The 13,821-nt window shown below is 49.1% G+C and overlaps 1 protein-coding gene across 1 annotated transcript in view; it reads right to left on the bottom strand.

Annotated features, from left to right (window-relative positions):
- STAG3 (STAG3 cohesin complex component) overlaps window positions 1-13,821 on the bottom strand; it is a 120,748-nt gene that overhangs the window by 844 nt on the left and 106,083 nt on the right. The window contains exons 25-31 of the mRNA XM_084854617.1: window positions 10,341-10,442; window positions 10,112-10,257; window positions 9,777-9,905; window positions 9,473-9,654; window positions 9,133-9,286; window positions 8,967-9,056; window positions 55-137 (exon numbers count right to left, since the gene is read on the bottom strand). Of these exons, the coding sequence (XP_084710743.1) occupies window positions 55-137; window positions 8,967-9,056; window positions 9,133-9,286; window positions 9,473-9,654; window positions 9,777-9,905; window positions 10,112-10,257; window positions 10,341-10,442 (886 nt within the window). The remainder of the gene's footprint in view (window positions 1-54; window positions 138-8,966; window positions 9,057-9,132; window positions 9,287-9,472; window positions 9,655-9,776; window positions 9,906-10,111; window positions 10,258-10,340; window positions 10,443-13,821) is intronic.

The following is a 13,821-nucleotide window of genomic DNA, read 5'->3' as shown; positions in this document are numbered from 1 at the left end:
AGCTGGCTGCACTCTCCAGCCTCCCCAGGAACTTCTTTGCACTGTTCCCATTACCTTGCCCTGAGCCAAAGATGATCTCATCTTCGCTGGTCTCTGGCTCTTCAATCACCACCTCTCCAGCTTCCATCAAGTTTAGCCTGTGGGGAAGCATTCAGGCCATGAAACAGCCCTTGGTTCTCCAGTCCCATCAGTCAGGGATTTCAAAACTCGCACCATGGGGGCAGCCATCACCTCTGATCTCCCACCGCCTTCCACAGTTCAAGCTTTTCTGTAACTACCCCTGCAGGTCCTTGCTGATCACTGCAACCTATTATTACATTTATATCCCACCTTTTTCCCCTCTTGCAAGAACCCCAAGGTGACTTGCATAGTTGTCATCCTCTCTATTTTATCCTTCCATCCATCCTGTGAGGCAGGTTAGGCTGAGAGTCAGTGACTGGCCCAAAGTCACCCAGGAAGCTTCACAGCCGAGTGGGGACGAAAACCGGTCTCCCCAGTCCCGGTCCAACACTCTCACCGCTACACGTTGGCTCTCCTTTTCTAGCAGCACAGACAACATAGCTTCAACTAGTACTACAACTTCCTTTTCTACAGAAATGTCTTCCCCCCCCCCCCTAAAAGCCACTCTGCAAGGTCTAAGAAGAGACCTGCTGGATCAGACCAAGGGTCCATCTAGTCCACACAGTGGTCAACCCGCTGTCAACCAGGAACTCATAAACAGGGCGTGAGTGCAACAGCGCCCTCCCACCCATGTTCCCCAGCAACTGGTGTACATAGGCTCACTGCCTCTGGTACTGGAGGTAGCACAGAGCCATCAAGGCTAGTGGCCATCGATAAGTCTTTCCTCCAGGAATTTGTCCAGCCCCCTTTTAAAGGAAGCCAGATTCCGGCTGAACATCAGGAAAAACTTCCTGACTGTTAGAGCAATACAATGGAACCCATTACCTAGGGAGGGGGTGGGCTCCCCCCCACTGGAGGCATTCAAGACGAGGCTGGACAGCCATCTGTCGGGGATGCTCTGACTTGGATTCCTGCATTGAGCAGGGGGTTGGACTGGATGGCCTTGTAGGCCCCTTCCAACCCTACTATTCAATGATTCTAAAGCCATGCAAATTGGTGGCCATCACTATTTCCTACGGTAGCCAATTCCATAGTTTATGTGCTGTGTGAAGAAGTACTTCCTTTTATCCTGTATCTCCTACCAATCAGCTTCATAGGATGACCCCAGGTTCGAGTATTTTGAAAGAGGGAGAAAAATGGTGCGGTGACCAGAACTGCACACAGTAAAGTATTTCTTGGCTGCCCTTCAGGACAGAAACCTGTGGGGCCATTAGTTGTGGCCACAGTTGCCATCCTGAGTCTAGACCAGGTTGCTAATGTATGTGACTCAGTTCAGGCTTATGGGGGAGAGCGCGACCCAGGCTCTGCAGGAGGCTTTTGTCTTCAAGGGCGAGAGAACTCAGCAGAGGAAGGGACAGGCCTCATTGCTTTGCCCAGAGGATGCCAAATTAGACACCGGTCAATTCCCAGACCCTTCCCTCATCCCCTAGCGACACAAAGCTTTCCCCAGGCTGCAGACATCCTCAAGAGCCTGAAGCATCTGAAATTTTTTTGAGAGGGTTCCGAAGGCCATGTGGGAGAAGCAGGCCACCCCCTACACAACCCACAGCTTTCAAGTGCACCTTGCACTCCCAAGGGGTGTTGGGCAAGAGTGTGGACACCCCTCTGCTCACTCCTCTCACTGCCTTCCCTACCCCCTCCAAGGCAGTTACTGCGGGAGGGGGATTAACAAGAGACCGATGTATCCGGGAGTAGACCTTGGACCTTGCAGCACGGCAGGAGATGGACAGCAGCAGCAAAAAGAAACACACACAGGAAATGCATCCCCTTAGTCTTGGCACAGTAGACAGCTGAGGCTACCTGAGCACAATGGCTTAGGACACAAAGACTTGGACTATAGCTCCGATAAGCCCCCACTAGCAAGGCCAATGGTCAGGGATTAAGGGAGTTGTAGTCCAAAATGTGTAGAGAGCCAGTGTAGTGTAGTGGTGAGAGTGACGGACTGGGAGCCGGGAGATCCGGGTTCTAGTCCCCACTTGGCCATGGAAGCTCACTGGGTGACTTTGGGCCAGTCACAGACTCTCAGCCCAACCTACCTCACAGGGTTGTTGTTGTGAGGATACAACGGTGAGGAGGAGGATAATGTAAGCCGCCTTGAGTTCCTTGCGAGAGGGAGAAAGGCGGGGTATAAATGCAATCAATCAATCAATCAATCAATAGAGGACACACAATTGCTACCTGTGGCCTCCGGATTAGCCTATGGAGAGGCCAGTGGGACAACACCAGCAATAGTTTGAGTAGCAGACCTCACAGCCCTGGTCTACAGACAAGTAGAGCTCTCAAGTTTCAGAGCTCTCAAAAAACAGGCGTGTGTACACTGCATCCACCAAACAGCTGCTCAAAATGATCAAAGGCAGGTGGCAATGCCCCTCTGAGGAAAAGCTACAACAGTCTGGACTGTATGGCTTAGAAAAAAAGGAGAAAAAGCAGGGGAAATGACAGAGAGGCATAGTGTGGAGAAAGATGAGAAGTTTTACTCCCCAGTGGGGCCATCCCTTGAAGCCAATTGGTGGGAGATTCAGGAGAGATAAAAGGAAGCTATTCTTCACACCATGCATAGTTAAACTATGGAATTTGCCACTGCAAGATGTAGTGGTTTTAAAAGGGGATTAGACAAATTCATGGAGGACAAAGCTATCAATGCCTTCTAGTGGGGAACATAAGAGGATGCTGCTGAACGCACATCCTACTTATTAAAAGGACCCCTTCATGGATCACTGCCTTGTTGTGGCGAAGGGGCTTGCGTCACTCAGTGAAGCCATAAGCTATGCCGTGCAGGGCCACCCAAGATGGACAGGTCATAGCAGAGAGTTCTGACAAAATGTGGTCCACTGGAGAAGGAAATGGCAACCCACTCCAGTATTCTTGCCAAGAAAACCCCATGGAACGTATCACAAGGCTAAAAGAGATGACGCCGGAAGATGAGCCCCTCAGGTCGGAAGGTGTCCTATATACTACCGGGGAAGAGCAGAGGGTATTTCCAAGTGGCGCCAGAAAGAGTGAAGCGGCTGGGCCAAAGCTGAAAGGACACTCAGCTGTGGATGTGTCTGGTGGTGAGAAGAAAGTCCGATGCTGTAAAGAACAATATTGTTTAGGAACCTGGAATGTAAGATCAATGAATCCAGGTAAGCTGAAGGTGGTCAAACATGAGATGGCAAGATTGAACATCGACATCTTGGGAATCAGCAAACTAAAATGGACAAGCATGGGTGAATTTGATTCAGGTGACCATTATATGTACTACTGTGGGCAAGAATCCCTGAGAAGAAATGGAGTAGCACTCATAGTCAACAAAAGGGTGGGAAAAGCAGTAGTGGGGTACAATCTCAAAAACGATAGAATGATCTCAGTACGAATCCAAGGCAAACCATTCAATGTCACAGTAATTCAAGTCTATGCCCCAACCACTGATGCCGAAGAAGCTGAGGTTGATCGGTTCTATGAAGGCCTACAACACCTTCATAGAATCATAGAATCATAGAATAGTAGGGTTGGAAGGGGCCTACAAGGCCATCGAGTCCAACCCCCTGCTAATAGCAGGAATCCAAGTCAGAGCATCCCTGACAAATGGCTGTCCAGCCTCGTCTTGAAGGCCTCCAGTGTGGGAGAGCCCACCACCTCCCCAGGTAATTGGTTCCATTGCCGTATTGCTCTGACACTCAGGAAGTTTTTCCTGATGTTCAGCTGGAATCTGGCTTCCTGTAACTTGAGCCCATTATTCCGTGTCCTGCACTCTGGGATGATCAAGAAGAGATCCTGGCCTTCTTCTCTGTGACAACCTTTCAAGTACTTGAAGAGTGCTATCATATCTCCCCTCAGTCTTCTCTTCTCAAGGCTAAACATGCCCAGTTCTTTCAGTCTCTCTTCATAGGGCTTTGTTCTACCTTGTAGAACTAACACCAAAAAAAGATGTCCTCTTCATCATAGGGGATTGGAATGCTAAAGTAGGAAGTCCAGAAATCACCGGGATAACAGGCAAGCATGGCCTTGGTGTACAAAATGAAGCAGGACAAAATGAAGCATGGCCTTGATGTACAAAATGAAGCAGGACAAAGGCTAATAGACTTTTGCCAAGAGAACACACTGATCATAGTAAACACTTTTCCAACAGCACAAGAGGCGACTACACATGGACATCACCAGATGGTCAATATCAAAATCAGATTGATTATGTCCTTTGCAGCCAAAGATGGAGAAGCTCCATACAGTCAGTAAAAACAAGACCTGGAGCTGACTGTGGCTCAGATCATGATCTTCTTGTTGCAAAACTTTGGCTTAAATTGAAGAACGTAAGGAAAACCACTAAACCATTCAGGTATGACCTAAATCATATCCCTTATGAATATACAGTGGAGGTGAGGAATAGATTTAAGGGATTAGACCTGATAGACAGAGAGCCTGAGGATCTCAAGGGAACGTTTTGTGCAAAGACGGGCATGATAAAGGACAAAGAAGTCCTACCAGAAGCAGATGAGATTAAGAAGAGGTGGAAAGAATACACAGAAGAATTATACAGGAAAGATCTTAATGTCCCTGATGGCCATGATAGTGCAGTCACTGAACTTGAGCCAGACATCCTAGAGAGTGAAATCAAGTGGGCCTTAAGAAGCAATACTAACAACAAAGCTAGCGGAGATGACAGTATTCCAGCTGCGCTATTTAAGATCCTAAAAGATGATGCTGTTAAAGTGCTGCACTCAATATGCCAACAAATTTGGAACACTCAACAGTGGCCACAAGACTAGAAAAGGTCAGTTTACATTCCAATTCCAAAGGAGGATTTGTCAAAAACAAGTCCTGCCAGACAAATCTGATCTCATTTTTTGATCAAGTAACCTCCGTTGTAGACCGTGGGAATGCTGTGGACATCATATACCTCGACTTCAGCAAAGCTTTCGACAAAGTGCCCCATGATATCCTGAGGAGAAAACTAGCTCAAAGTGGGCTAGATGAAACAACGATCCGGTGGATCCACAGTTGGCTACAGGATCGGACTCAAAGAGTGCTTATCAATGGGACCTTCTCAAACTGGGGAGAGGTAACGAGCGGGGTACCGCAGGGCTCAGTCCTGGGCCCAGTGCTCTTCAGCATTTTTATTAATGACTTGGAGGATGAGGTGCAGGGAATGCTGATCAAATTTGCAGATGATACAAAATTGGGCGGGATAGCTAATACTTGTCCCTATCTTCCAAATTTTGGAAGATAGGGACAAATTTGTTCTTGACAAATCCATGTTGGCTTTGAGTAATCACTGCATTGTTTTCAAGGTGCTTACAGATGGATTGCTTTCTAATCTGCTCCAGAATTTTCCCAGGGATTGATGTCAGACTGCCTGGTCTGTAGTTCCCAGGTTCCTCCTTTTTACCCTTTTTGAAGATAGGGAGTCCACTTTCTCCCAGAGAAACAGCTGGTATCTGGCCATCATTGCCTGATAATTCACCACCAGAGACCAAGAGCAGCCAACAAATACAGCCGTCGCCCCAACAGATCCAGTCTGCAGTCTTTATCTATGGGCAATGCATGGATCTTTTGTGATCACCCTTGCGCCAACTCAACAATGATGGAATTATGCCATGTCCTCCTGTACTTGATACCGAGACTCAAGCCGTTTGGATGTAGGGGCCATCAATGACAGGGCTTCCACAATTGCTGCACCTTTTGGAGGAGAGTAGGGAGGAAGGGAACTGCCACTGGTTTCTATGACTGAGTATGAACCGCATCAAAAACTGGATCCTGAGCATCCTGGTCCAGTTGTTGGACATTAATACCCAGAGACTGGGAGATTCTGTTAACTTGCTCAGCAAAATGAAACATGTCCTCGCAAGGAGACACTCTGTCCTGCATCCCAGCAACATCAGCTGGAGAGGGAATAGAAGGTGGGACGGCTGAGTAAGACAACGAATCGGACTGGTAATCGCCAGTCGAGTTGTGAGGCGAAGTCGTCCTGGGTGCTGGAACAAGCGGAGGGCTCACGTGTACTGCAGGAGAAGATGGTGGTTGTGTCGGTTTGACCAGTGCCAGTTGGCTCCATAGTAGAGATGAGCAAGGCAGCACCAGTGGAGGTGGAAAGAAGTCATCTGCTGCTGGAGGGTGAGACAAACACATCGACGGCCAAGGATGGTACCGAGGTTGCTGGTATCTGGTGCAGTCATAGTAGTGTTCTCAGTCCCAAGAACAATGCCAGTCGTTGAAAGCATACCCTCTCGGCAGAGGATAAGACCATTCGAAACATTTATCCCAACCCCCAAGAGGAAATCTGGATCTCTCCCTCTAATGGCCGTCATAACAACCATCGACATAAGGAGATCTGGGCAACTCAGGACAATGGAAACAATGTTGTCGATCCCGAAGAGAAGGCACTTGATGTTAAGGAAGATCATCTCACATCAAAGATGAAGACTGATGGTCTCTGGATAGAAAGGTTTCTTGATCCCGAGAAACTGGTGGCGGAGACAACTCCAGAATCCCGCCTTCTGAGGCCATGGAAACTGGCTCAATTGCAGGGCACTCGGTACTGAAGGAAGTGCCCGAATAAGTGAATCCAGGAAAAGAGGGGGTGTTAGAACCCTAGGTTTTGAAGGCTTATCAACAACCCACTTTTTCTTTTGCTTCTTTAGGCTATCCAGACCTGACTTTGGAATCTTAGCCTTTTTAGAAATCTTCCTCACTACCAAGAATGATAAGGAGTGCCCAGGAGTCGGTGGGTCTACTCACTCAGTAGGAGCAAGGGGACACGAAGACGACAGTTTTGATGAAGACACAGCTGCCTTTTACAAGAGAGTTGGTTGGCTTTTTTGGATCCATTGCCAACAAAGCCCTCTGCTTTGAGCCTGTCAGATCTATTCTTTCTCGCCTGCTTGGTAAACAATTGGCACAAAGAACAAGCCCCAGGTAAATGAGCCTCACCCAAGTAAAAAAGACAAAGGGAGTGGGGGTCAGTAGGAGGCAATTTGCTCCTACATGTCACGCATTGCATAATGGAGCTTTTGTGGCCATATTAAGACCGCAGCCACAGCTGACAACACACAATGATGAAATGGGGGGGGGGGCAACCAAAAACTAAGGACAAAAAGACAAAGAAGACGAGAGAAAAAACCCTCAGCACAAGCGATGAAGCACTGAAAAAAGTTCTCTAAGAATGGAGGAAGCGTCTGAAGAAGCAACTGGCTAGGCAGTCAAAATAGAACTAAGGGAACAGGTGGTAACCCACTGGGACATGCGCAGTGGATGGTGGGGAAGGGTTCCTGTCAAAAACGTTCCTCAGCTTTAGAAAGTTTCCCGAAAGAGGCTCAGTGCAGAGCCCATATGTGTGATGCACAGAGACTGTGAAGAAGTAAGATAACGCAAGGTCCCCAAGCCAAGCTCCACAACATAGGTCCAGGAGGTTGTAAATTCCTCCTTGAGAGAGGGAGTGGTGCCTGCTGCTTTAAAAGAGGTGGTAATTAGACCACTCCTGAAAAAGCCTAACCTGGACCCAGAGGATGTTAACAATTATAGGCCAGTGGCCAACATCCCCTTCCTGGGCAAGGTGCTTGAGCGGGTGGTTGTAGGACAGCTCCAGGCACTGTTGAATGAAACGGATTATCTAGATCCATTTCAATCGGGCGTCAGGCCTGGTTTTGGAATGGAAACTGCCTTGGTCGCCCTGTGGGATGACCTCTGCCGGGAGAGGGACAGGGGGAGTGCGACCCTGTTGATTCTCTTGGACCTCTCAGCAGCTTTCGATACCATCGACCATGGTATCCTTCTGGATAGGTTGTCTGGGTTAGGAGTTGGAGGCACTACACTACAGTGGTTCCGCTCCTACTTGGATGGCTGATTCCAGACGGTGGTGCTGGGGGATTATTGCTCTGTGCCATGGCAATTGTGCCATGGGGTTCCACAGGGCTCTATTTTATCCCCCCTGCTCTTTAACACCAAATGAAACCGCTGGGGGAGGTTATCCGGAGGTGTGGGCTGAGGTGCCATCAATATGCATATGACACCCAGCTCTACCTCTCTTTCTCATCAAAACCAGGTGAGGCAGTGGCTGTTCTGAATCAGTGCCTGGGCATGGTAATGGACTGGATGAGGGCCAATAAACTGAAACTCAATCCAGACAAGACGGAGGTACTGTTAGTGGGTGGTTCGTCTGCCCGGCTAGGTGATATTCAACCTGTTCTGGAGTGGGTTGCACTCCCCCTAAAGGATCACATTCGTAGTTTGGGGGTGCTCTTGGATCCAGAACTGTCACTTGAGGCACAGGTGAACTCAGTGGCAAGGAGCGCTTTTTATCAGCTTAGGCTGGTATACCAACTATGCTCCATTTCCAGGCCCGATTCAAAGTGCTGGTGTTAACATTCAAAGCCCTTAACGGCTTGGGGCCAGGTTACCTGAAGGATCGCCTCCTCCCATATGTGCCTGCCTGGACCTTAAGATCATCGTCAGCGGCCCTTCTCCGTGAGCCTCTGCCAAAGGAAGTGAGGCAGGTGGCTACTAGGAGGAGGGCTTTTTCTGCTGTGGCACCTCGGCTCTGGAATGAGCTCCCTAGTGAGGTTTGCCTGGCACCTACACTGTATTCCTTTCGGCGCCAGGTGAAGACCTTTATATTCTCCAAGGCATTTTACCTTTCTAAATTTTTAGCTTTGCTGTTTTAAGTCTGTATTTTAAACTCCTGCACTGCTGCTAGGTTTTATTGTGGTTGTATTGTTATATTGTGGTTTTAATGTTCTATATATTTTAAATTGTTTTATTGTGTGCTGTTTGGTTTTAATTTTTGTCAACCGCCCAGAGAGCTTCGGTTATTGGGAGGTATAGAAATAAACAAACAAACAAACATAGGGAAGGCCCAGCCCGGCCATCCTTACCGATCCAGCCTTCTGCCCAGTCCACAGTCCTCCTGCTCCTGGCGGTTGTGAGAAGAATCATGGGGCTGCTGGGAGCCGAGCTGTGGTTGGCTGCAAAGAGCACGAGAACAGTAGTCCCAAGGTGAGGTTGTGCCCCCACCCCCAGTCCGCCTGCATTACATCTTACCTCTGCACAAACTCCGATTCAGAGCCCGAATCCTCCTGTCCTAGCAGAAGTATAGCTGGTTGGCGCTTGCCCCGCAGGGTGGTGGAAGTCAGCAGTGGAGTCTGTAGGTGGCTGCTGGTGGGAAGGCTGGCATCACCACCGTGCTCGGAGGACTCTAGCAAGGTAGACCAGACAGATTGGCTTCCACCAAGTTTTTCAATGGCACAACCAGCTCCCTCCCAGACATGGCTAAAATCCTCTGGAGTACCTCCCATATGTGGTCCCAGTCACTCCTACTAGCACATCCCATTCACCACCCACAATCCCCTGCTACCCTCAGTTCCATTGGTCCCCCTCCCACCATCCAGACGTCTCCTCTTGGCAAGTACTCCGGGCCTCCTCTTGGCAGCTAAGTCAGGCTGGAGGGCTGCATCTTCCTGAGAGCTGAGGGAATGCTGATACACTAGGAATGAGGCCCAGTGAGGCTCCTCTCTGTGCCTGGAGAGAAGGTAAGCTTGACTAATCTTCTTTAAATAGGACAGGCTGTGAGGGGGAGAGAGTGCATTAGGATCAGAGGTGCAGAACCTCTTTCAGCCCAAGGGCCCAATTCCATTTGGGCACAGGGACTCCCAAACCCTCCCCATCCTCCCCATCAAGGCACTCACAGCAGGGCTTTGTCAGGAAGCAGCAACCTTGGTGAGAATTCACTCAGCAGCTCCAAGAAGGGCAGGTTGACAAGACCCAACTTGGAGTTGGGGGATGCTGGCTCCTGGAAGGCAAACTTTATCCCATCCCTGGGACAAAGAAAAGGGGATGTGTGCCAAGGATGCTTCATCAGCTTTTGGAACCAGCCCTTCCGTCAGCCTCCCTATCACATCCTAGAACCATTTCCCCCATGGAACTGGCCTCTTGACAGGAATCTCCCTGCCCCCCAGAGCCTGCCCTTCTCCCACCACCTTCCACCCAGACTTAAAACAGGAGAAACTGGTGTCATCCTCACTTGTGCAGGGCAACGAGGGCTGGGCGATTCTGCAGCTGGTGCAGCCCAAAGAGCAAAGAGAAACGCCGTGCCAAGTCCCGAACCTCCAGGAAGGCAGCAGAGTCTACGTCTCCTGGTCCCTGCTCCAGGAGCAGCTGAGTCAGCAGCTAGGAGGAAGAGATCTCGTCAGCCCACAGCAGCACAAATGGCACCACCACCCCAAGAGCCACACCACACCCCTGCCCAATACCTGCTGCAGGCTGAGGAGCAGCGTGTGGGCCCATTCAGTCCGGTCAATCTGGCGAGCTCGATTCAGGGTCTCCTTGATGATGTCTCCATAGTCACTGTAGAACTGATGAAGGGGGGAGAATGGAACATTGGGCACTTACTATGAAATTTGCTCCTGGTTTGGTGGGATGCTGACATCCAACCGTGGGTTAACTCCTGCTGCTGCCCAGGAAATCTGGTTAGGCCACATGTGTTTTAGCCACCTGTCTGACTAGGGTATTGTTCGGATGCCTCCAGCACACCAAACCAGAAGGACTCTTCGCAGCAAGAATCCCATGTCCCATTCTCTGGCATGAGGGAAGCATTCAACAGTGTGACATGCCTCAGCTAACTTAACAAGGACTGACTGAGGCCGCAACACCCTCCTCTCAAATGCCACTTCTGCAGATGCAAAGCTATCTAACCTGCAATGCCTGAGGAAGATATTTGGAGCGGTCCATGTGGCTGCCCTGCAGATCTCCAAAATACGCACATCAGTGGAAAAGGCTGCAGATGTGGACACCACTCTAGTAGTGTGGGCTAAGACACTGAATGGTTCAACGTAAGTGTTGACCCTCTCTCATGCCGTGGTGATACAAACCTTTAGCCATGTGGTGATGGTGGGGCTTGATGCCTTGTCCCCCAAGGAGGTGGGGTTAAAGGAAACAAAAAGTATCTGTGTGCTTCCAGGCATATGCAGCATATGTACATTTTAATTACCTTGTTAACATCCAGCTTGTCACCAAGGGATGAGAGGGCTTGAAGCAGGAGGAGTGTAGGACAAGCTTTTGCAATCTGGGAAAGAATTCACTTTGGGGATAAAGGATTGGTGTGCAAGATTATGGTGTCTTTGTGGAACATGCACAGGTGGTCCCTGATGGAAGCTGTGCTCATTTTTTATATTCTCCTCACCAATGTGATTGTTACAAGGAAGGCCAACTGGAGGGAAAGCATTCTTAAGGAGATCATTAAGCATCCTTAATGAGATCAGGAGATCACAAGAGTGCTTATCAATGCGACCTTCTCAAACTGGGGAGAGGTAACGAGTGGGGTACCGCAGGGCTCAGTCCGGGGCCAGTGCTCGTCAACATTTTTATTAATGACTTGGAGGAGGAGGTGCAGGGAATGCTGACCAAATTTGCAGATGACACAAAATTGGGCAGGACAGCTAATACTTGGGAAGACAGAAACAAAATTCAAAGTGATCTGGATAGACTGGAGCGCTGGGCAGAAAACAACAGAATGACATTTCATAGGGATAAATGACAAGTTCTGCACCTAGGAAAAAGAAACCAAATGCGCAGTTACAAGATGGGGGCTATGTGGCTCAACAACACTACAAGTGAGAAGGATCTTGGCATTGTTGTCGATCACAAGCTGAGTAGGAGCCAACAATGTGATGTGGCTGCAAAAAAGGCAAATGCTCTTTTGGGCTGCATTAATAGAAGCATAGCATCCAAATCCCAGGAAGTACTAGTTCCCCTCTACTCAGCACTGGTCAGGCCTCACCTGGAGTACTGTGTCCAGTTCTGGGCATCACACTTTAAAAAGGATGCAGACAAACTGGAGAGGGTTCAGAGGAAGGCAACAAAGATGAACTTGAAAGTACTTGAAAGGTTGTCACAGAGAAGAAGGCCAGGATCTCTTCTTGATCATCCCAGAGTGCAGGACACGGAATCATGGGCTCAAGTTACAGGAAGCCAGATTCCGGCTGAACATCAGGAAAAACTTCCTGACTGTAAGAGCAATACGACAATGGAACCAATTACCTGGGGAGGTGGTGGGCTCTCCCACACTGGAGGCCTTCAAGACGAGACTGGACAGCCATTTGTCAGGGATGCTCTGACTTGGATTCCTGCATTGAGCAGGGGGTTGGACTCGATGGCCTTGTAGGCCCCTTCCAACCCTACTATTCTATGATTCTATGATCAGGGGACTGGAAACAAAGCCCTATGAAGAGAGACAGAAAGAACTGGGCATGTTTAGCCTTGAGAAGAGAAGACTGAGGGGAGATATGATCGCGCTCTTCAAGTAGTTGAAAGGTTGTCACAGAGAGGAAGGCCAGGATCTCTCCTCGATCACCCCGGAGTGCAGGACACGGAATAGTGGGCTCAAGTGACAGGAAGCCAGATTCCGGCTGAACATCAGAAAAAACGTCCTGACTGTTAGAGCAATATGACAATGGAACCAATGACCTAGGGAGGTGGTGGGCTCTCCTACACTGGAGGCATTCAAGACGAGGCTGGACAGCCATCTCTCAGGGATGCTCTGACTTGGATTCCTGCATTGAGCAGGGGGTTGGACTCGATGGCCTTGTAGGCCCCTTCCAACCCTACTATTCTATGATTCTATGACTAGAATCACAGAATTAGAAGGGACCTTGGAGATCATAAAGTCTTAACTCCATACACAATGCAGGCTGCACTGCAGGCTGCAGCTACAGCATCCCTGACAGATGGCCATCCAGCATCTCATAAAATACCTCCAGTGAAGAAGGATCCATCACCTCCTGAGGAATCTGTTCCATGGCTGAACAGCTCTCACTGTGAGGATCTTTCCCCTAACGTTAAGTCACAATCTGCTTCCCTGCCATTTCCACTCCTTGGTTCTACTCCTGCCCTCTGGAGCAACGGAGAACAAGTCTGCTCCATCTTCTGCATGAGACCCTTTCAGATATTTGAAATATCTATCATGTCTCCCCTTAATCATCTCTTCTCCAGACTAAACATGCCTGCTTCTCTTTCACCTGTTCCTCACAGGACCTGGTTTCCAGACCTCTCACCATCCTGGGTGCCCTTCCCTAGATGCGCTCCAGCTTATCAATGTCCTTCTTAAAACAGGGGTGCCCAGAACTAGACACAGTACTACAAATGCGGCCTGCCTAATGCAGAATAGAGTGGAACGGTTCCATCCCATGATCTGCTAATGCAGCCCAAGACTGCACATCACAATGCTCATATTCAGCTTGTGGTCTACTAAGACACCTTCGTCCTTTTCACATGTACTGTTGCCAAGCCAGGTCTTCCCCATCCTATGCTTGTGTCTTTGACTTTTTGTACCCAAATTCAAGACTTTACATTTATCTCGGTTGAATCTCATCTTGTTAGATTTGGCCCAGTGTTCCAGCCTGTCCAGATCCTTTTGAATCTTGATCCTGTCGTCTATGGGGTTGGCTCTTCCTCCTCTATTCTATGGGGCAAGCTATCCCTCTTGCTCTTATCTGGACATGCTCCAACTTAGCAGTGTCCTTCTTAAGAGGACCTTGGTCCTTTTCACATGTACTGCTGCCAAGCCAGATCTCCCCCATCCTATACACATCCTAGACAAAAGACTATATAGGCCTTTGGTCAATTCAGCTTCAGGGATCCTCTTTATGTTCTTATTGTGGATACAAACCAAAAGGTCCTAGATAGCATGGAGGAGAGGGCTGAGGCCTGCCTGTACAAAATGCTGGGCTTGACATC

Source organism: Heloderma suspectum, chromosome 4, assembly GCF_057233095.1.
Source record: "Heloderma suspectum isolate Gila_16-S chromosome 4, 16-S_ref, whole genome shotgun sequence".
Classification (NCBI taxonomy): Eukaryota; Metazoa; Chordata; class Lepidosauria; order Squamata; family Helodermatidae; genus Heloderma; species Heloderma suspectum.
The sequence above is the reverse complement of the archived record's forward strand: the minus strand, read 5'-3'. Positions and strand labels throughout refer to the sequence as shown.